General features: G+C 40.4%; 1 protein-coding gene across 15 annotated transcripts in view; it reads left to right on the plus strand.

Moving 5' to 3' along the window:
• Positions 1 to 23134, plus strand: part of KLHL13 (kelch like family member 13) — a 132324-nt gene that overhangs the window by 49942 nt on the left and 59248 nt on the right. For 8 of the 15 annotated variants that reach the window (XM_048863716.2, XM_048863720.2, XM_075132594.1 and 5 more), the window contains one exon: positions 22470 to 22514. The exons of 5 other annotated variants lie outside the window; for them this stretch is intronic. In XM_048863716.2, the coding sequence (XP_048719673.1) occupies positions 22470 to 22514 (45 nt within the window). Of the gene's footprint in view, positions 1 to 22469; positions 22515 to 22710; positions 23131 to 23134 lie in introns of those variants that run through there. 2 more of the 15 variants (XM_048863722.2, XM_048863721.2) reach the window with 2 other exon arrangements.

The following is a 23134-nucleotide window of genomic DNA, read 5'->3' on the forward strand; positions in this document are numbered from 1 at the left end:
CTGGTTTGGTCCAGCAATGGTATTGTAATCTAATCACATGCAGTTTGTCCTTAGTTTTTCCTTTTGTTCTCCTATCCCGACTATTTTGTCAAACACACATGAATTTGCCTTACCTGTAATTGTTTATATGTGAACTCATATCCATGTATTTACCAGCTAAAATCACTTAATGTTGCAGATAAAAATGTACATTTCAGTTACGTAGACTGTCTCTTCTGCTTGTTCTGGTATCTGCTGAACATACTGCAGCTTTAATCTAAGTATTCCATAATTCAGTGTAATCAATATAGGAGTGATCATTTTTAATTTATATTTTAGTCTTTTTATTTATTTATTTATTTATTGCAAAATAAAATCAGTTACCTTTGTTCAAAATGTCAATGCTTTTTGACTGAAAAAACTTCTTGAGATCTGAAATTTAAGTTGAACTTTTTTCACAGAAAACATATACATCTTTAAGTTTGTTTTATCCACATAAATCCCTCAACCCTTATCTCCCAACACTCAATTTGTTCAATAACTAATTTCTCTTAAACCTTATTTTTGAGTACAGGCCGGATTAGTTCTTGTAGAATATAAGCTCAGAAAAATACAGCGCACTCACAATCTTTGTGCCTGCCTTTAAGATGTTTCCTATTATGCCAAAAAAGAATAGTTTTAATGTGCAGCTTAGTCCGCAGTGCATTTAGGCGTTCTCCACATTTTATGAGCTGCAGTTAGAACGCTGCTTTAGCCAGCAGTTGATTTTTCTAAATGAGCACTTCTGAAATACATGCTATATCTCTTTGACACAGTGTAAAAAGGAAAGGTGGACTTGTGGCACCTTAGAGACTAACAAATTTATTTGAGCATAAGCTTTCGTGAGCTACATGCTATCCTTACTATTCTCAGACAGATTACAGGAAGATTTATCTGTTGATAAATAAGCATTTGTACTCAGGTTTATTATGCCCCCAAAATAGTCTTTTGGTGCTAGCTTTTAATCATGACTTACAGTTCGACATGAAGTTGAGAATGGAACAGTTAAATTGATGCTGATCCATTTGGAATACCCTCTTCTGTAAATGGATCTGTTGCATTTTTTTCCCATTCCTGGCTAGAATCCAATGAACTACTTTTCAAACGCAAGATAACTTTCTGTGTGGTGTTATTTAAACTACAGACTTTCTCTAAAAGCTAATGAGGGATTTCCATTTAAGTTGCTCCTTTAATAATAATAATAATAATAATAACAATAATTAATAATTTAATAATAATAAAAAAGTACTTGCACCATATGGAATACATTGAGGAATATTTTTCTTCCTGTATGCCTGTATTGTTCTAAGAATATTGAATCCTTTGTTTTTAGACACTTAGGAGATGTCTAGGATTCAGTTTGTAGTTCACTTGAATGCATAGTGCGGCACACTTTAGGATTAGAAGACAACTGTTCAGAGTGGCAGAGACTACAGAATCTAAAATATATGAATCCGTGCTGAAAATGTAGGACAGTGTGTTTCTAAAGTAAGAAATTCTCCTTCGTTGTGCAAATGGACTATTAGGCTTTGCCAATATGGTGTCTATCAGATTAACTCTGACTTGTAGTGAGCTACAGTGCAAACCATAGAGGAAAGGTTTTACATATTTTTGTATTGGTAATTAGTGTAGGTATCTTTCCGGAAGTGTGTTACCCTGGACAGCCTGAACTGTGGCTGTTACAAATAATAATGCTCCGCATTTAGAAACCTAATTTCTTCTTGACTGTAATGTTGCCACCAAAGCATATCTTCAGGTGTTATTTATACTATTCTAATTGTTTTAGTTCCAATCTTTTATGTATTTTTGTCCCTGGCCTGGTGAGACTGCTCCTCAATGGGTATACTGTCAATTTCACTCCATCTTCATATCTAATTTTAAAAGAAAAATTTTAGCTTCCATCTCCATCCCTTTGGACCACTGTTTCCACGTTTCCAAGGCCTACTATTTCATTGTCCTGCTTCAGGATGCCTATTGCAACCTGAGGTCTGTTAGCAGGGGGCCTGGAAAAGAAGTGCATATGAGACGAGTGTATTAAACCTCATATGTTCTCCTTGCCTCTCCTGTATTAACTTTCATCTCAAAGATAGCCTCCTAGAGGTAATATAAAAACAGATTGACAGGTCCCTCAGCACCCCTTTTGGACAAAGATGGCAGAATAGCAACCCTGTTTTAAACCTTATCAATGTCCTCCTTAAATTTGCCAATAAGGACAGAGATGTGGATGGAGTGAAATAGACAACAAGGGAAATGAAGTGGAGAGGAGTTGGGCTGGCTTTATAAAGCTCCACTTCTCTGGCTGTCCTGTCATACTGTGGCTCCTGGCTTGGTTCCTCTTCACCCTCATAGCTTCAGTACATTCATGCCTTGGTTTCCTTCATCTGATAGGAGCAGTATAACTGGTCAGCAATAAGTCCCAGTCCTGTTGCAGGGCATTAATAAGAACTCGGCCCAGCTAGTAGATTTGGGTAACTTCCTCTGACTTCACTTGGCTTTGCCTTGGTACAGTAGCACAGTCGTTACAGTGTACTGAAAATTCTCTTCAGTGCAACTGTGTTAGGGGCGAGTTCCGAAGTGTGGACTAGTGAGGTTCTCCTGTTCGGTTACTTGCACATGCCATCACGTATATTGGTTTAACTTGAAGCTAGACTAGACCTCCATCTGCTGTGGATGGCTTAGGGGTAATGATATTCATGCTGGATGGAAAAAGCAAAAACCTCATCCTTTCTATCAGTCTAGGAGAACTGTCAGGTTCGATAGAATATGATGGGATGGAGAACTTTGTGAGGGGGAGTTTATTGAACCACTTTGATTTAGTGCTGTTAAAAGAACCAAACATGTAGCTGTGAACATTAAAAAAACAAAAACACCACAAAAACCTAACAAGAAAACCCCCACAATCCTCCCCCCAAAAACTGGAGAGTAATACTCAGATTTAAAATTACAAATGCACTTTGAAACCTATTCCTGTCCATAGAAGTTCAAGCTGTTTGGCTTCTGTGTTCCTCCTACATTAGATTATATATCGGGGTGGCCAAACCATGCGGCTCTTTTACCGTTAAAGTGTTGCTTGCTGAGTCGCTCCTCATTCTCCACCTACCAGACTGGGGGTAAGAAGAGATTGGGACCTCTGCCTTGCAGCTGGGTGGTGAGGTAGGGGCTTCTGCTCCGTGGAGAGGGAAGTCTCAGGGCTTCTGCCTGTGGGGCGCACCCGCCGAGGTTCGGGGCTTCAGCAGGAGCAGGGCTGAAACCCCGAGCCCTGTCAGGTGCCTCCCATGGGACTGAAGCCCAGAGACCCCCCCCTTCCCACAGGGCTGAAGCCCTGAGCCCTGGCAGGCATGCTCTGGCTCTCGATTGTCTGAAGATTGTCGTATGCGGCTTGGAGGGTTTGGCCATCCCTGTTCTATATCATTGTAACCTAAGACTATTTGATAAGTTTTTGTGCAGCTTTGTGATGGTGGTGTAGTCTGATATAGAAGAAACAAACTAGAGTAGCTACATTCCAGTTTTTGGAGCTTCTGTTTACTTTTTGTTAAAGTATCTGATCTGGTGGTTGTGGTCCTTGAACAATGCATTAATTACTTACGATAGCTAAACAATTATTTTAGCAGTTTGTTTCAGCTCACGTTTAAGTGAGGCTTTGAAGAATTCTTTTTCCTCAGTGAATTAGATTTTTCTGCTTGAATCAGTTACTGCCACTGTTCATATATGCAAAAAAGCTCATTCTAGGATCCAGCTTTTTGCCAGCAGTTGTTTTCTATGCCGAATGGTCTTGATAATCTAACTGAATTAGAATATAAACACATCTCTCTCTCTCTCTGTGTGTGTGTGTCTGAGCTTTGCCTCCACTCATTATATTCTTTGTATTCCCTCTTGTGCCATGATTCGCTAAACAAACCCACATATATTGATTGTAGAAATGCTGATGTAATGTTAGCTCTTTCTATAATAATGCTTATGTTTAAACCAGTATAGTCCAGTAACCTATCTAATTTATCTAGTTTAGGAATTCATTTTTCCCCCCACTCATCTTGCAGTCAGATTCCTGAGACCATACGTACGTCTGATTAAATAAGGATTATAATCTTGGCTAGAAAATAGCTTTAATTTCTGCTTCCTTTTGTGTGCTCTCGTCTCCACATTCAGTTCCCTAGTGCTCTGTATAGGATTCTATATCTCCTTCTTAATAACTAGTACAAGACATATATTTATCTCAGACTGGTGACTGAATGTTGATGACTAAGTAGTTTCAGAGCCTCTTGCCCTGGGATACAAAGTTGGCTGTTGCTTTATTCTCAAGAGTGGTTCTTCACTGAAAAGTGACTGTAAAGCTGCCATTATTGTTGTATTACATATTTCTCAATTTTTGTATCTGTGATCAGATTACAAGTAAGATTTTTTTTTTAAATAAACTGATAGCCCTTCAGATTCAAGCTGACAGTTCCGCTGGACTCTCTTTTTGCCTTGTATCAGTAATAAAAGTTTTGCAGGTCTAATTCTGTCCTCAGTTACACCAGTCCGACTGCACAGATTCCGGTGGGAGCAGCACAGGTACATCTGTAACAACAAATCTGATGCATAGTGGCAAAGAGCACACTTATGAAGCTTGTGGATGATACCAAGCTGGGAGGGGTTGCAAGTGCTTTGGAGGACAGGATTAAAATTCAGAATGATTTGGACAAACTGGAGAAATGGTCTGAAGTAAACAGGATGAAATTTAAATAAGGACAAATACGAATTACTTCATTTAGGAAGGAACAGTCAGTTGCACACATACAATATGGGAAATGACTGCCTAGGAGGGAGTACTGCGGAGGGATCTGGGGGTCAGAGTGGACCACAAGCTAAATGAGAGTCAACAGTTTAGCGCTGTTGTAAAAAACTGAACATCACTCTGGGCTATGTTAGCAGGAGTGTTGTAAGCAAGACCCAAGAAGTAATTCTTCCACTCTACTCTGTGCTGATTAGGCCTCCTTGTATCATCTGCAAATTTTGCCACCTCACTGTTTACCCTTTTTTCCAGATCATTTATGAATATATTGAATAGGACTGGGCCCAGTACAGATCCCTGGGGGATACCCCTATTTACCTCTCTCCAGTCTGAAATCTGACCATTTATTCCGACCCTTTGTTTTCTATCTTTTAACTAGTTACCAATCCATAAGGACCTTCCCTCTTATCCCATGACAGCTTACTTTGCTTAAGATTAGCCTTCGGTGCGCGACCTTGTCAAAGGCTTTCTGAAAATCTAAGTACACTATATCCACTGGATCCCCTTTGTCCACATGTTTGTTGACCCCCTCAAAGAATTTTAGTATATTGGTGAGGCATGACTTCCCTTTACAAAAACCATATTGACTCTTCCCCAACAAATTATGTTAATCTGTTTGACCATTTTGTTCTTATAGTTTAAAACCAGTTTGCCCGGTACAGAAGCCAGGCTTACAGGCCTGTGATTGCTGGGATCACCTCTGGAGACCTTTTTAAAAATTGGCGTCATATTAGCTGTCCTCCAGTCATTTTGGTACAGAAGCTGATTTAAATGATAGGTAACAGACTACAGTTAGTAGTTCTGCAATTTCACATTTGAGTTCCTTGAGAACTCTTGGGTGAAAAGCATCTGGTTCTGATGACTTCTTATTGTTTAGTTTATCAGTTTAACTTCCGCTTTTTAAAGGATGCTTTTTTTGCCTCTCACTGCTTCTCAGGAACACACCATCAAACATGGACTGATGTGACCAGCCAACTTTAAACTAAAGGCACCCTCTTCTGCATGTTTGTCCTGTTCAGTCAGTCTCTCTCTACTTACTGTGTTTCTTTTTGTCCTGGTTTCCCTCCGTTCCTGTCTGCCTTCTTTCCCTGTTTGTTTACATAGACTCTGTTTCTCTCTCTCAGGCTCCCCTCTGCCCCTCAACTGTCCCCCCCTCCTCCCCTTTCTCCTCCAGCTGTCAGTCCCCCTCCTTCTGAGGGCAGGGCCATCTCCTCTCACGTTCTCAGAGGAAGGGGCTACCTTCTCTCCATAGAAGAATGACAGCACATTTACTCTGAACACACCCTAAATCATTTATCCCCATACAGGGTAAAATCCCTTTACCATATTTAGATTAGGCAGAAAAGAATAAATACAGGAGATTTCTTAATGCATTCTAGAAGAGCTTCTCAGGTTTGTTTCTTTGCTTACCATTGATGTGTATTCACCATAGTTTTGTATTAAATCTATATCTAAAGTTTTAGGGGCCATGGGCGTGGAGGGTTATATTACCAGTGCTTGCAGTGTCTCAGGGCAAACATTCTTTCATTCTATATCATGAAGGGGTAGGGACTGACCATTTGTTTTCAATGTACAGTACCAAACATATGTTAACAAATGCTGCTTAGCAAATGTGTGTGTAACTGGCGATGGCCCTCACAGAGAAGTGTGACGGCTATATCCTGTAGCTTGGAATAGAGTATGTCTGGCTCAGCTGTAAGATTTCATGGATGTCTTCACCAGCAACCAGATCCTAGATAGAACACCAAATAGCACTTCTGCCATCCTTTCATGCTTACTGTGAATGCCATGTGAAGATGGGCTGGAAGGCTTCAGCCTTCAAGCGATCCCAGAACCTAGACTCATGGAAGTGCTGCATATATCTGAATTTAAGCTTGTCTCTACTGAGTCATTCATTGCCTGAAATTTAGCAGGGCAGTCCCTAATGAATAGCAGATCCTTTGCTAAACTGCAGAAAATCAATTATCAAATCAAATCTGAAAACACATAGCTGTACATGCACAATGCAGTGACTTTACAATGGCAACAGATGATTTGTGTCACAAAGCTTGATTATTGTAACACTTTCTAAACAGGATTTACAGCAGAACATAGAATCATAGAATATCAGGGTTGGAAGGGACCTCAGGAGGTCATCTAGTCCAACCCCCTGCTCAAAAGCAGGACCCATCCCCAATTAAATCATCCCAGCCAGGGCTTTGTCAAGCCTGACCTTAAAAACTTCTAAGGAAGGAGATTCCACCACCTCCCTAGGCAACACATTCCAGTGTTTCACCACCCTCCTAGTGAAAAAGTTTTTCCTAATATCCAACCTAAACCTCCCCCACTGCAACTTGAGACCAACATTTCTGCTGACTATAGCTTATTCTGTATGCGACAATGTTTGCCCCCTGATCATGAGTGACAATGGTCATATGATGCTTACCTGTACCTGGCATGGAGCAGGAAAATATATAAACTTGTTCAGATCTACAAAAGAAAAAACTAATTTGGTTACATTAATCTCTTATTTTAAAATCTGATCTGACTTTGTATTGTAGTTTCCCCATTGACATAGGGACTTGTTAAAATGAGTGTTAGGTATGCTGAGACAGGGTGAGAGAGGTAATTTTTATGGGACTAACTTCTTATGCTGGTTAGTTCACATTGTCACCAGAGGGCGGCATAACTGATTTTTGTAAAGACTTTTAAAGAGTGAACAAGAGTTACAGGACAGAAAATACAGTGGATACTAACTAGCATTCAAATGTTTGGCATAGCTAAGCATATTCAAATATTTAAAGTTTAGAACTGAAGGAAGTCATACCAGTTTAGCCTTTATATTTAAGGGACAGATTATAAAGATACATGCGTTCTGCTCAATTCTGAAATGTGATTACTCCATAATAGGACGCAGCTTTATTTTTATAACTTATTTGCATTTCTGTTTGAATCTTAAGATGGAAGGAAGGGCATTATTGTCACAAGAACAGGGAATTGGGAGACCTAGATTCTCTCCTGGCTTCTTCTACGTCTTCCCCTCTTACTTTGAGCAAGTCATTTAAACGCTTACTATTTTCCAATCTATAAAATGAAACCAAAATACTTGCCTACAGACTGTTCCAGTGCCTCTGCTGCTGTCTATGGCTTCCCCAGGAGCTTGTGAAAACTAACCATTTTGTCAGTTTTCCGTGTTGTTCCTGGGAATATGGGAGTGGTGAAATTGATGAAAATTAGGTTAGCTCCACTTTGCTGCAGTTTGGGAACATTACGAGCAATGTAGAGGTTATCACTGGAGCAGCTCACTGAGGAGGGGGAAGCAGAATAGGAGGCTAGATTAGTGGATACCTTCCCATTATTGTCTTCGTAGCAAGGAAGAGACTTTTGGGTGGGAGAACAAAATGCTCCTACTTTCTAGCAACCACAGGGAACTGAGGGTTGTGTATGTGCGCGCATGCAGGGATGCCCTCAGGTTTTTCAGATATCAACACACAGACAGAGTTGGAGTGAAGGAGCAATCTGAGATTATATTTGGATTTTCATTCACTTACATCTCACTTTCACACATGTATAATGTTCTTCTTCTCCCTGTCTCCAGACAACTCAGACTACTACTTCAGTTTTGGTAGTAACATTATCTGCTCCTCATCACTATCAGGTGGAGGGGGGTGGTGCCTTTGAACTGGGGCTCCCTGAATGGTATTGTTGGAGGACGGGGTTTGCTTTATTAAACCTGTGTTGATTACCGGGCTTTTCTGGGGACTCGGCAGGATTCCTCTCAGCCTATCTTTGTCAGACATTAAGAGCTGGTTATCCATTCATAAATTGATGACCACGACTGTAGATTTGGTCTGGATTCCTAATAATTTATGCCTAAAATTGGCCCTCAATAGTGTAATGAACATCCTTGTAGACCTCTTAATCCTTCTCAACTGCAAAATCTGTTGGGTACTTAGCAGAAACTATGGATTGGCTACAGCCCTGTTTTGAAGCAGTCTGCCTGTTAGATATCTACAGTGTAACTGTAGCGGTATCGGTCCCAGAATATTAGCGAGACAAGGTGGGTGAGGTAATACCTTTTATTGGACTAACTTCTGTTGATGAGAGAGACGGGCTCAAGAGCTTGTAAAAGATATTCTCTCATCCACATTGTTTCTCTGTTAAATATTTGTCAGTCATAGAATGGACTGCCATAATCCAGGCAGATGCGGCTTCTTCAATCATCTGTAGAAAGTCGCAGAAAGTGCTGTGTGGTGTTATGTTACTATTAGTACCCTAAATGATATAGCCCAGGATGTTATCACATTGGCTGCAGCCACTCTGGCTTGTCTAATTAGACGAGATCAAGATTAGGTTGTGGTTAGTTAATGCATGTTTTCCCCAGGATGACCTTGACTAGCTAAATTGAGGTCTTGGGTCTGGTCTGCAGTTAAAACATAGGTTGATATAGCTACAGCACTCAGGGTGAAAAATCCACACCCTTGAGCAATGTAGCTATTCCAAGCTAAGACCTGGTGCAGATTCTTCTGTTGACCTGGCTGCTCTAATTCATATCTAATTTCTGTTTAAGATTGGCCAAAAGCAAATAAGATTTAAGAGGAAAATTTATCATCAATTATAATTTGAGTTCCATTTTAAAAAATAAGGTAAACATAGAAAAGATCCAGAAAAAGAGAATGAAAACTAACAGGTGCAGTACAGTATCCCATTTCTAACTGACCAACACTCACCTCTGTCTCCCTCTTAACTATTAAGCTGTTTAATATTTTGGGAATCATTCTGGTATACTGAGTGAATGTGTTTCGGCAAGCTTTAGTTAATACAATTGTTTGGCCAATAGACTATAAAAGCTACAGAGAAGTTGTAACTTTCATATAAATCCTTTGTAGTTCATAGCTAGATCTAATAAAACGAACTGTGCTTTGGACCAATTAGTTGCAGGACTGTCAGTCTGGCTGCCATGCATGTGTATTGAGTGCTTGGAGTTCTTTGGAAACTGTTAAATATATGCATGCTGTTGCTTTGGAAAATGAGCATAGTACTCTGAACATTTAATGCTAATTGAAAGCAAGAGCATTTCTTATTGAGCTGAGGTTCACCAACATAGTTGCTAGACTGAGATTAAAAGACTGAGATTAAAAGAGGGTGATTCAAAGAAAGTGATTTATGAAGAAATTATTTTACCTATTGCTCTTCTGTAAGAAGCATTGTGACTAAGTAAAACTGAATTTTGTTTGTACCAGTGATATAAATAGATAAAAATAGCCAGACTGGGTCAAACCAATGGTCCATCTAACCCAGTATCCTGTCTTTTGACAGTGGCTAATGCCAGATGCTTCTGAGGGAATGAATAGAACAGGCAGTCATTGAGTGATCCATCCCCTGTCGCCCATTTCCAGCTTCTGACCCCAAAGTATGGGGTTGCATCCTTTACTGTTGTGGCTAATAGCCACTGATGGATCTATCTTCCATGAACTTACCTAATTCCTTTTTGTGCCCCATTATAGTTTTGCCCTTTACAACATCCCCTGAGTTACACAGGTTGGCTGCGTGTTGTGTGAAGAAGTACTTCCTTTTGTTTATTTAAACCTGCTGCCTATTAATTTCTTTGGGTGACTCCTGGTTTTTGTGTTACTTGAAGGAGTAAATAATGCTTCCTTAATCACTTTGTCCACACCATACGTGATTTTATAGACGTCGATCATATCCCCCTTTAGTCATCTCTTTTCTAAACTGAAAAGTTCCAGTCTTTTTAATGTTTTCCATTCGTGTGCCATTTCCTTAATCATTTTTGTTGGCCTTCTCTGTACCTTTTCTGTTGCCAGGATTGCCTCTGGAGCCTTTTTTTTTTTTTTTTTTTTTTTTTTAAAAGCTGGTGTTGCATTAGCTATCCTCCAGTCATCTGGTACAGAGGCTGATTTAAATCTTAAATTACATACCAGTTAGTAGTTCTGCAATTTCATATATGCGTTCCTTCAGAACACTTGGGTGAATATCATCTGGTCCTGGGGACTTACTACTGTGTAACTTATTAATTTGTTCTAAAGCTGCTTCTATTGACACCTCAGTCTGGGACAGTTTTTCAGATTTGTCATCTAAAAAGAATGGCTCAGGTGTGAGAATTTCCCTCACATCCTCTGCATCGGTCTTCACTGCAAAGAATTCATTTAGCTTTTCCACAGTGGCCTTGTCTTCCTTGAGTGCTTTTTTTAACACCTTGATTGTTCAATGGCCCCACTGGTTGTTTGTCAGGCTTCCTGCTTCTGATGGACTTCAAAAATTTTTTTACTGTTAGTTTTTGTGTCTCTTTCTAGCTGTTCTTCAAGTTCTTTTTTGGCCTTCATAATTATACTTTTACACTTGACTTGTCAGAGTTTATGCTCCTTTCAGTTTTCTGCAGTAGGATTTAACGTCCAATTTTTAAAGGATGCCTTTTTGCATCTAAGTGCTTTTTACTTTGTTGTTTAGCTATAGTGGCACTTTTTTAGTCCTCTTATTATGTTTTTAATTTGGGATATACATTTAATTTTAGCCTCTCATCATGTTTTTAAAAAGTTTCCATGTAGCTTGCAGGCATTTCACTTTTGGGACTGTACTTTTTAATATCCATTTCACTAGCTTTCTCATTTTTGTGTAGTTCCCATTTCTGAAGTTAAATGCTTCTGGTGGGCTCTTTGGTATTCCCCCGCCCCCGGAAGGATGTTACAATTAATTATATTATGCTGTTCATCTAGATTCACCAGATCTTATGCTTCACTTAGGACTAAATCAAAAATTGCTTCTCCCCTTGCGAGTTCCAGGACTGGCTGCTCCAAAAAAGTCATTAATGGTGTCTAGAAACTTTACCTTTGTATCCCATTCTCAGGTGACACATAACAAATCAATATAGGGATAGTTGAAATTCCCCCATTATTACTGACTTTTCTATTTTTATAGGGTCTCTAATCTTTTGGCGCATTTCACAATCACCATCCCGGTCAGATGATTGGTAGTCTATCCCTACTGCTATATTCTTATTATTCAAGCATGGAATTGCTATCCATAGAGATTCTATGGTACAGTTTAATTCATTTAAGATTTTTACTATATTTGACTTTATGCATTCTTTCAGATATAGTGCCACTTTCCCACCAGCATGACCTACTCTATCATGCCTATATATTTTGTACCCTATTATTACTGTGGCCCATTGATTATCATTGTTCCACCAAGTTTCTGAGATGCCTATTATATCAGTATCCTCATTTAATACCAGGCACTCAAGTTCAATCATCTTAGTATTTAGACTTCTAGCATTTGCATACAAGCACTTATGGTATTTGTCACTTTTTAGCTGTCATTATGTGATGTAATTGAATAGGACACTTTTTCATTTGACTGTTTCTATTCAATTCCTACCTTTGCTTCTATCCTCTTCTCCTAACTAGAATATAGAAAATCCCTGTTCATAGATTCTTCCCTAAGGGATCATAGAATATCAGGGTTGGAAGGGACCTCAGGAGGTCATCTAGTCCAACCCCCTGGTCAAAGCAGGACCAATCCCCAACTAAATCATCTCTGTCTGAATCGTGTGCTCTCTGTCTCTGTTGGATTTCCCCCAAGTTTAGTTTAAAAACTCCTCTACAGCCTTTTTAATTTTACAAGCCAACCATCTAGTTCTGTTTTGGTTCAGGTGGAGCCCGTCCTTCCTCTATAAGCTCCTTCTTTCCCAAAATGACAGGTTTCAGAGTAACAGCCGTGTTAGTCTGTATTCGCAAAAAGAAAAGGAGTACTTGTAGCACCTTAGAGACTAACCAATTTATTTGAGCATGAGCTTTCGTGAGCTACAGCTCACTTCATCAGATGTATACCGTGGAAACTGCAGCAGACTTTATATACACACAGAGATCATGAAACAATACCTCCTCCCACCCCACTGTCCTGCTGGTAATAGCTTATCTAAAGTGATCATCAGGTGGGCCATTTCCAGCACAAATCCAGGTTTTCTCACCCTCCACCCCCCGACACAAATTCACTCTCCTGCTGGTGCTAGCCCATCCAAAGTGACAACTCTTTACATAATCAAGTCGGGCTATTTTTTGCATAAATCCAGGTTTTCTCACATCCCCCCCACCCCCATACACACACAAACTCACTCTCCTGCTGGTAATAGCTCATCTAAACTGACCACTCTCCAAGTTTAAATCCAAGTTAAACCAGAACATCTGGGGGGGGGGGTAGGAAAAAACAAGAGGAAACAGGCTACCTTGCATAATGACTTAGCCACTCCCAGTCTCTATTTAAGCCTAAATTAATAGTATCCAATTTGCAAATGAATTCCAATTCAGCAGTTTCTCGCTGGAGTCTGGATTTGAAGTTTTTTTGTTTTAAGATAGCGACCTTCATGTCTGTGAGTGCGTGACCAGAGAGATTGAAGTGTTCTCCGACTGGTTTATGAATGTTATAATTCTTGACATCTGATTTGTGTCCATTTATTCTTTTACGTAGAGACTGTCCAGTTTGACCAATGTACATGGCAGAGGGGCATTGCTGGCACATGATGGCATCTATCACATTGGTGGATGTGCAGGTGAACGAGCCTCTGATAGTGTGGCTGATGTTATTAGGCCCTGTGATGGTGTCCCCTGAATAGATATGTGGGCACAATTGGCAACGGGCTTTGTTGCAAGGATAAGTTCCTGGGTTAGTGGTTCTGTTGTGTGGTATGTGGTTGTTGGTGAGTATTTGCTTCAGGTTGCGGGGCTGTCTGTAGGCAAGGACTGGCCTGTCTCCCAAGACTTGTGAGAGTGTTGGGTCATCCTTTAGGATAGGTTGTAGATCCTTAATAATGCGTTGGAGGGGTTTTAGTTGGGGGCTGAAGGTGACGGCTAGTGGCGTTCTGTTATTTTCTTTGTTAGGCCTGTCCTGTAGTAGGTAACTTCTGGGAACTCTTCTGGCTCTATCAATCTGTTTCTTTACTTCTGCAGGTGGGTATTGTAGTTGTAAGAAAGCTTGACAGAGATCTTGTAGGTGTTTGTCTCTGTCTGAGGGGTTGGAGCAAATGCGGTTGTATCGCAGAGCTTGGCTGTAGACGATGGATCGTGTGGTGTGGTCAGGGTGAAAGCTGGAGGCATGCAGGTAGGAATAGCGGTCAGTAGGTTTCCGGTATAGGGTGGTGTTTATGTGGCCATTGTTTATTAGCACTGTAGTGTCCAGGAAGTGGATCTCTTGTGTGGACTGGACCAGGCTGAGGTTGGTGGTGGGATGGAAATTGTTGAAATCATGGTGGAATTCCTCAAGGGCTTCTTTTCCATGGGTCCAGATGATGAAGATGTCATCAATATAGCGCAAGTAGAGTAGGGGCTTTAGGGGACGAGAGCTGAGGAAGCGTTGTTCTAAATCAGCCATAAAAATGTTGGCATACTGTGGGGCCATGCGGGTACCCATAGCAGTGCCGCTGATCTGAAGGTATACATTGTCCCCAAATGTGAAATAGTTATGGGTAAGGACAAAGTCACAAAGTTCAGCCACCAGGTTAGCCGTGACATTATCGGGGATAGTGTTCTTGACGGCTTGTAGTCCATCTTTGAGTGGAATGTTGGTGTAGAGGGCTTCTACATCCATAGTAGCCAGGATGGTGTTATCAGGAAGATCACTGATGTATTGTAGTTTCCTCAGGAAGTCAGTGGTGTCTCGAAGGTAGCTGGGAGTGCTGGTAGCGTAGGGCCTGAGGAGGGAGTCTACATAGCCAGACAATCCTGCTGTCAGGGTGCCAATGCCTGAGATGATGGGGCGCCCAGGATTTCCAGGTTTATGGATCTTGGGTAGTAGATAGAATATCCCAGGTCGGGGTTCCAGGGGTGTGTCTGTGCGGATTTGATCTTGTGCTTTTTCAGGAAGTTTCTTGAGCAAATGCTGTAGTTGCTTTTGGTAACTCTCAGTGGGATCATAGGGTAATGGCTTGTAGAAACTCGTGTTGGAGAGCTGCCGAGCAGCCTCTTGTTCATATTCCGACCTATTCATGATGACAACAACACCTCCTTTGTCAGCCTTTTTGATTATGATGTCAGAGTTGTTTCTGAGGCTGTGGATGGCATTGCGTTCCGCATGGCTGAGGTTATGGGGCAAGTGATGCTGCTTTTCCACAATTTCAGCCCGTGCACGTCGGCGGAAGCACTCTATGTAGAAGTCCAGTCTGCTGTTTCGACCTTCAGGAGGAGTCCATCTAGAATCCCTCTTTCTGTAGTGTTGGTAGGGAGACCTCTGTGGATTAGTATGTTGTTCAGAGGTATTTTGGAAATATTCCTTGAGTCGGAGACGTCGAAAATAAAACATGTGCCAGCAATGCCCCTCTGCCATGTACATTGGTCAAACTGGACAGTCTCTACGTAAAAGAATAAATGGACACAAATCAGATGTCAAGAATTATAACATTCATAAACCAGTCGGAGAACACTTCAGTCTCTCTGGTCACGCAATCACAGACATGAAGGTCGCTATCTTAAAACAAAAAAACTTCAAATCCAGACTCCAACGAGAAACTGCTGAATTGGAATTCATTTGCAAATTGGATACTATTAATTTAGGCTTAAATAGAGACTGGGAGTGGCTAAGTCATTATGCAAGGTAGCCTGTTTCCTCTTGTTTTTTCCTACCCCCCCTCCCCCAGATGTTCTGGTTTAACTTGGATTTAAACTTGGAGAGTGGTCAGTTTAGATGAGCTATTACCAGCAGGAGAGTGAGTTTGTGTGTGTATGGGGGTGGGGGGGATGTGAGAGAACCTGGATTTATGCAAAAAATAGCCCGACTTGATTATGTAAAGAGTTGTCACTTTGGATGGGCTAGCACCAGCAGGAGAGTGAATTTGTGTCGGGGGGGGGGGGGGGGGGGGGGGGGGGGAGGGGAGGGTGAGAAAACCTGGATTTGTGCTGGAAATGGCCCACCTGCTGATCACTTTAGATAAGCTATTACCAGCAGGACAGTGGGGTGGGAGGAGGTATTGTTTCATGATCTCTGTGTGTATATAAAGTCTGCTGCAGTTTCCACGGTATACATCTGATGAAGTGAGCTGTAGCTCACGAAAGCTCATGCTCAAATAAATTGGTTAGTCTCTAAGGTGCTACAAGTACTCCTTTTCTTCTTTCCCAAAAGGTTCCCTAGTTCGTAATAAACCTAAAACTGTACCATCGTCTCATCCATTCATTGAAACGCTGCAATTCTGCCTGTCTAACTGGCCCTGGATGTGGAACTGGAAGCATTTTAGAGAGTGCTGCCATGGAGGTCTTGGACTTCAATCTTTTACCTAGCAACCTAAATTGGGCCTCCAGAACCTTTCTCCTCCACGTACCACAACCACCGGCTCCTCATTTTAGAGAGAAGTGTGTTAAGTTTTTGAAGTTTAAGTTAAAGCTTGCTATAAACTTTCCTTAAAATCTCGATCATAATTGTGGAAAGATTTTTCTTTTAACCTGATTAAAATTAGATGTGAAAATAGAGAGTCCAAAATCAGATTGTGCTGCTTTTGAACGTTATGTCAAAACAAAACTCAAGTAATAGCAAGAGATTTAAGAAAATAAGGCAGACTTTGACGGTTCAGTAAAATGCTCTCTCAACTGGAAATACTTGTTGGGGGAACATTTACAAAAATAACTTCTCTAATCATTATGCATAGTTATTAAATATCACTGTATTAATACATTTAGAATGCTTGTTCAAATAATTCTTCCAAATGCTGACCGTCTTCTAGAATAACAAACATGCAGTGCCATTTTTTTCACCATTTCTGGTGTCTGGTTACATGACTTGAAAAAATTATTTCGCTTGTTTTTAAAGGTTATATCTCTGACTGTCTTGTATTAAAGGATTTTTACAATCAAGGTGTTGCCGCCTGCAGTGTATTCAGAAATTCCTGGAGCTATCAAAGTGTAAAATGGCCTTATTAACATGCCATTACAATTGAAAGATGTTTTTATTTTGTTTTGTTTTTTGAAAAACACATGTAATCCACATAATACTTACACTGGTAATGCTTCAGCTTATTCGTTAACTTGCAAAAAGAAAAGGAGGACTTGTGGCACCTTAGAGACTAACCAATTTATTTGAGCATAAGCTTTCCTGAGCTACAGCTCACTTCATCGGATGCATACTGTGAAGTGAGCTGTAGCTCACGAAAGCTTATGCTCAAATAAATTGGTTAGTCTCTAAGGTGCCACAAGTACTCCTTTTCTTTTTTGTGGCTGCAGACTAACACAGCTGTTACTCTGAAACCTTAGTTAACTTGGTTAGTTTCCAGAGAACCAACTGTTATCTCAGTTCAGTTAGTTGATTGTCATATATTTTGCTAGTTTGCAAACCAGATGAGGAAAATATCCAAATAAATATTCTTTTCCAGTGTGGGGTGTGTTTGTGTTGGGGTGAAGGAGAATGACTTTTTATTCTTTGAAGTAAAATTTCCTTGTCAGATAAAGGGGATCCACTGTATATAAGTGGCTGCAAAGTTGCTTTCTCTAACATGGTGCATTCTAGGCAGGCAAGGTGGGTGAGATAATACCTTCTATTGGATCAACTTCTGTTGGTGAGGGAGACACGGTCCAATGAAAAATATTACCTTACCCACATTGTCTCTCTAATCCTGGGACCAACACGGCTACGACAACAGTGCATAGTGCATCCTAAACTGTTACTGCAGCAAATTCTTCAGCAAGTTTGTAGTTTATGTGGGAAAACTGTTGAAAATGTGGGTGAAATCTGCAGTATTTCATGTTTAAACATGTGATGCATACCCTGAATGGAAGTCTGACTGATGCTTCACTTTTAATATTTAAGGATTTGTTTTTTCCTTTTTTTTTTACCAGTAGCTCTGCTTACATTGCTATAGAGACCGAAGCTTGTCCCATAATAGAATTTTGACAGCACTAAGAGTAGACTACAAATCACTTTTGTATTACTCTCCCCGCTTTCAGCCTACTCTTCTCCACTCTCGATTGTTCTTCATGTTTTTGTTTTTATTTAGGGCAGCCAAGCATATCTGAAAGTATTAGTCATCTGTCAGAGTAACTTTTGTAGACTTACACTCTTCAGGAAGTGAACAGAAATATGTCATAGTGATCTCTGGACACATTACTGCTTTAATATATTGGCACCTACATTCGGTGTCTTTGAGGGATTATTTATTTATTTTGTAAAAGGTTTTTTTCTGGATAACTTGTGATCTTTTCAGTTCAAAATACAATCAAAATAGCCTTGCTTAATTCTCAGTAATGAACTACAGGCTCCTTTTGCTTTTTATTTCTTCTCTCATTCAGTTTTTAAAACAAAAACACCCTGTTAAATGAAAGATTCTTAGTTCCTAAGGCAGAGCAGAGGCATGTTGATTCACTGACATTTTAAGAGAAGAACTGCCTAGTTCACACACATTTAAAATATTATAGAAAGAGTGGGTGTTTTTGCATGTTATTAGCATCATTGCAGTGAAAATACACACATTTCCATTGGCTTCAACAGGACTCGAGTTCATGCTTTAATACCCAGGCAAAACAGTGGGAGTTAATTTGCCTTACTTAGAATTGAACATTATTAACTCTTTCAGCTGTATAGCCTAAAAAAAATGTTTATCAGCTGACCGTAATATAATAAAATATTGTCAAGGTAGTGGGCCAGTTCTTCAAAAAACAAAGATAGGTACAGGTAGATGGATTGTAGGAAGGAAGAGGGAGAGGCCTGTGGGAAAGTCTGTGTGTGGGGTGGGGAGATGATGGGTAAGGAAAATGGTATGCTAACTTTTTGTTAAGCTTTTAGGGATCCTGACTAAAAGTGTTATGTAACATTGGTTGGTCTCTTTCAGTGTCTAGGCTTGTGTCTTGAGACCTCAATTTAAAATGCTGGTTGTGAAGTGAAGATCACATTTGAGTTTCATGTCTTTGATGGAAATGCCTTTTGAGCTTTAGTTCTACTTCTTTTTTTGTTGATTAAAATAGCTTTTCATGATAGTTCATGTCAGTTCAGCATTTTAATAGCTCTAAAACACACAATCCCAATTTTTGTAAAATTTGAAATTGGATTTCTAAATTTAGTTTAAAGCAAAGTGTGTGTTTTTTTTTTCCCGTCCTTTTGACTCTGATGGTCTAACGGGTTTAAAATGAAAAATGGGGTTTGAAGTGCACAGTTTTCTTTAGAACAGAGAAAGTGGGTGGAAAAAACAGAAAAACAAGTACAGTAAAAGCTGTTTTATCTGGCACTTCACCAACCTGAAAGCTCTATAAACCGGCAGTTCTGATCTTCATTGAAATTCCAGTTTATAGTCTGGTTGGCACGGGGCTGGTTGGGGAGCGGGAAGGGGTGTGGAGTGTGGGCTCTAGAAGGGAGTTTAGGTGTGGGAGGGAGCTTGGGGCAGGGGTTTGGGGCGCAGGGTGCTGGATTCAGGGGCTACTCGCCTCAGGCGGCTCCCCACAAGTGGCAACCTGTTCCGGCTGCTCCTAGGTGGAGGCGCGGCAGGCAGCTCTGTGCATGACCCCAACCCTGCCCCGAGCACTGCCTCCGCAGCTCCCATTGGCTGGGAACCGCGGCCAATGGGAGCTGCAAGGGCGGCGCCTGCAGGCAGAGGCAGTGCACAAAGCTGCCTAGAAGCAGCCGGCACAGGTCGCCTCTTCCGGGAAGTCGCCTGAGGTGAGCGCCCACTGGGTCCGGCACCTCCTTCTGCACCCCAGCACACTGCCCCGAGGCTCCCCCCACCTAACTCCCTCCCAGAGCCCATGATCCCCATGCCCCAACCCCCAGCCTGCACTCCTCCCCTCACCCACACCCACACTCCCTCCCTCTTAATTAACCGGCATTTTTCACTTACCAGCACCCCCATTCCCTCAACATGACTGGATAAAACAGCTTTTATGTAATTCTGGAGTTAGCTTCTCACATGTAATTCTAGCACTGACTGATATTTCCTTGTTCTCATTTGGTTTTTGCTGCAGTACCTGGGACTTTTTATTAGAGATGCATTCTCCTTCTCTCCCCACTTCCCCCCCCCCCCCTTGAGGAGTAGCTCAATGCTATAGGTCTTTATTTTCATGATTTAAAATATTTAATCTTTGATTGTTATCCAAGTCTCTAGATTATTATAATAGTAGGCATACATCACACAACCAGCATAAAATTAGACACTGATAGTGCCCTGTAGTCAATTGAGGCCCAGGACTAGAATTGCAGGGCTTTTGCAGGTCATGTTGAAAGTGGTTAGGAGAGTTGTTGGGAAGTTTTCAAACTGCAAAATACCTACACTATGCCTATTTCTAGCTAATGCATTGGTAGACTCTTACTGTCTCAAACACTAGATAAGGCACACACGAGTAGGGCGTTAGCACACTTGTTTGAATAGAACAGCAACACCAACTGTGTGGTGAACATTAAGAGAAGATGAGTTCAAATAGAGGATGGAATTGATATGTTTTTAAAAATGCTAATGGCAGTGTATTATAAAACTATTACTAATCGGCACTATTATAATCATATTACCTTTTAATGTACAATAATGGATTAGTCTAAAATACTTCCAAATTAAAGAAACAAAAACCCACAGTGTAGTTAATCAGGTTCTTAGGTGGTTCTGTTCATTGGCTTACCTTAGAGGGGTCAGAGCTGATCAGTGACTAATGAATTCTTGCTCTTTGGCAATAGGTTGGTTTCATCACAGAGACTGTAATTTCAAATATTAGTTCAGATACAAGGGACTGGCTGAATTGCTTATGTGTACATTTACACTGGCTGAGCCAGAGTGTGACACAGATGACCTCTTGAGGCCGTTGTTTTTTTTAAATTAGTCTGTTTATTGGCTTTTAGTATGTTCTGTTAATCCATAAACAGAAACTCTTTAGTTCCCTTGCTTTTAGATTTCGCAGGAACAGCCAAACCTTTCTATATTCAGACAGGAAATCCATAATATACATTAAGCATAAGGTGGGGCTTAAGAACATTGTATTGTTGTGCTTTAAGCCTGTCTACATTAATTTACATTATTCTTGCTATACAGTTTGTTTTTTAAAAAGTCCTAGTTTCTTCCATGTGGTTGTGTGTTAGCAAATATCCAATGACTTTTTTTTTCTAATTTAAAAGAATGCTAAAACATGGATTCAGGTAGGGCAAGATCTAATCTGTCTAGTTGTATGTATGCAAATCAGTCTTTTCTGTGCATTGCTGGTAAGTGTGTCTGTGTGCATACAAGTACATAACTATAGTCTTTAAAAAAAAGTCTTATTTTGACAGACTCCCATCAGCTAAAAATGGATGCTTGCAGTTAGCAAGATTTTAGTTTTTTCTGTAGGATTAAAGAACGTAAATCTCATTCTTCCATATTCAGCAAGTACATCTGGATAACTTTTTTGCCAGTTTCAAACTGTTGCCAGTGTAATTTTTTTCAAAGTACTAAGATTCGCCCCTTAATTGCTTGCGGAGTAAGTGCAAACTGTTTTTGAGTTAGAATAATGAAATGAACTCCCAAAACCACTTTAGTTTATGTCCTGTGTTTATGTTACTGTAACTTTAAACTGCCCAGTGCCATTTTGGGGAAAACTTGTAAAGACATGCAGTGCTAAGTTTTAGTTTAGAACAGATTCTTAGAGTAGTTATAAATTTGAAAATAAAGATTTGTAATGGATGTGTTAACAGCCCCCTTATAGTACTGCTTCCAGACACTGCTAGAATGCGTGTGGGGTGTTGTTGTTGTTTTTTGTTTTTTTAAAGAAATTTACAGAAAAACCTGTCAGGAATACTAGTAGTAAATGTAAACACTAGCACTGTTTCTGTCTTTTCCCAGTATATCTGAAGAGGCTATTACTGTGCTGGGACAGAATAAAGCCATGCTGGTAACCAGAATAACTAGCTTGGCTTAATAGCATGATGCCACATGTAAAAGACTACTTTGAAGTCTGTATTGTCAGTATTCTAAACATATTGGTTTAGCCTACCCTGCCAATATACTAACATTGGTTTAAATAAGGTGTTATGTGGTAGTATCTTTAAAAACAAATATTAAACAATGATTTCAGTGAAATAAGATTTTTTGCTTTTGTGCTTTTTCTAGGTACATAAACTTCTGATGCAAAATAATTTTCATACAGTGCCTAAATGTCTGTTTTTAGCAGCTCACCTTTTAAGCATCCCTGTCAGTCATCAGCCCCTGGAGGGCACCAAACAGACCACAGAGCTGCAGAGTGGTCCCTGATGGACACCTGCATGACCGGCTGCTTCGTCAGTATTTCAGGCAATTTGTGAGCTGTTGGGGGGGGGAGGAAGCAAAGGGAGGGGGGCAATGAATTAGACTGTTGATAGCGTCCCTACAAAGACTGCTATTAACAGCATGCTATTCTGTGCTTCTCTACTGCAGAAGACAGAGTGATATTCATGTTCCCACAGCATGTTGTAAAATGCATGAGATTTTGCTCATCCTTCTTGGAAATAAGAATAGAAAAATGAGAGCAACCTGAACCAGAAGCTGTTAGAAGAGCATGCAGAAATCTGCAGCAATTTATACTTATTCTTACATTTTTGCCTCCCTAACTATGGATTAGAAGGACTGGCATTTTTGCATTGGGCTTTTTCTATAATGGCATTTTTGTATTGTCTGGCCAGAGCTTGCACAAGAGGAAAACAGGCTGCTGAATTTAGTCACTGATCTCTATTAGCCGTGGCCTAAGGCTATGCTGAGGTTCATATCCCATTTGTATTGTTGCAGCTCAAAAGAAGAATGTTCAGAGGATGACAAGTGTATTCTGAGTAGGTAGGTTGTTTCCTTTTCATATGAAACCCATTTTTTTTCCTGCTACCATTGGTCAGAAATCAGGTTAATAGGAACAGAATGAAGCACAGTGCTGCAAGCACAGTACTGCAGTGTCCCTGTTAAGGTAGAACAATAGCATTACAATAGCTTTAAAAAAATCTTCGCTGGTTTAATTAAATAAAGCTGCATTGTGCTGGTTTGCACAGTGCAGTCTTTTCTTTCTTTCTTTTTTTTTTTAAACATATACTGCAGTCAACGCTTCCCTAACGAGGTGGCACTATTGTTGAGTTAGAGCGATAGAATCATCATACTGCTTTAGGGGACAGCAGGATTTAAAAGGAGATGCCTCACAGCCCTATTTTACAGATTGGAAGCATCGGTTTAAGGGCATTGGCAGAATCGCTTGCTTGTTCTTAGCAGCAGCCACTGCTGTGTCAGTAGTGTGTGGAATGGAAGTCCTAGTTGGTAGTCTGTTATGGAAACGCTGTTTACTGTTATTGTAGTACCGTGGTGACAACATGCCATTGAAATGGAAAACGAGCTCTCCTGCTATCTGGAAATTCCCAGTTCCTGTGCTTAAAACATCCAGGTCATCGCCACTTTCTCCAGCATACATGTAA

The sequence above is a fragment of the Caretta caretta genome, chromosome 9, assembly GCF_965140235.1.
Source record: "Caretta caretta isolate rCarCar2 chromosome 9, rCarCar1.hap1, whole genome shotgun sequence".
Lineage (NCBI taxonomy): Eukaryota > Metazoa > Chordata > Testudines > Cheloniidae > Caretta > Caretta caretta.